This window comes from Tupaia chinensis, unplaced genomic scaffold, assembly GCF_000334495.1.
Source record: "Tupaia chinensis unplaced genomic scaffold, TupChi_1.0 Scaffold000159_1, whole genome shotgun sequence".
In the NCBI taxonomy this organism is placed as follows: domain Eukaryota; kingdom Metazoa; phylum Chordata; class Mammalia; order Scandentia; family Tupaiidae; genus Tupaia; species Tupaia belangeri.
The window spans coordinates 1566174-1566581 of record NW_006159630.1 but is presented as its reverse complement, the minus strand read 5'-3'; the positions used below and the strand labels follow the sequence as shown (position 1 = coordinate 1566581).

General features: G+C 71.8%; 1 protein-coding gene across 1 annotated transcript in view; it reads left to right on the top strand.

Annotated features, from left to right (window-relative positions):
• Positions 1–56: 56 nt before the first annotated feature.
• The window catches only part of BAIAP2 (BAR/IMD domain containing adaptor protein 2), a gene marked incomplete in the record, with an annotated part of 57896 nt that continues 57544 nt past the window's right edge, over positions 57–408 (top strand). Inside the window, 1 exon segment of the mRNA XM_014586731.2 lies at positions 57–226. Coding sequence (XP_014442217.1) covers positions 173–226 — 54 coding nt within the window.

Sequence of the window (408 nt, the reverse complement as noted above, 5' to 3'; positions counted from 1 at the left end):
GGGGTTAGGGGCGTGACCATATGTGGGGCGTGGCCAGAGGTGGCAATAAATGCAGTGGCCGTGGGGCGCCGCGCGCGGTGGTCCTGGTTTGCGCGTCCTGGCGCTCTTCTGCTGTTAGCCTCGGCCGCCCGCGCCCCCGCTCTGGTCTGTGGTGCAGTCGGGATCCGGAACCATGTCGCTTTCGCGCTCAGAGGAGATGCACCGGCTCACGGAAAATGTCTACAAGGTGAGCCCTCCGGCGCCAAGCTGAGCTGGGGCCCGACCGGCGCGGCCCCGGGGCCGTGCGGCGGCGTGGCCGGAGCCTTCGGGGGGTCTCCCGCGCGGCCGCCTGACTTCGGGGTGCGGGTGTGGTGAAGCCCAGTGCCGGCGGTTCACAGGTGGCCGCACTCACCCGGGCCCCCCCCCTCC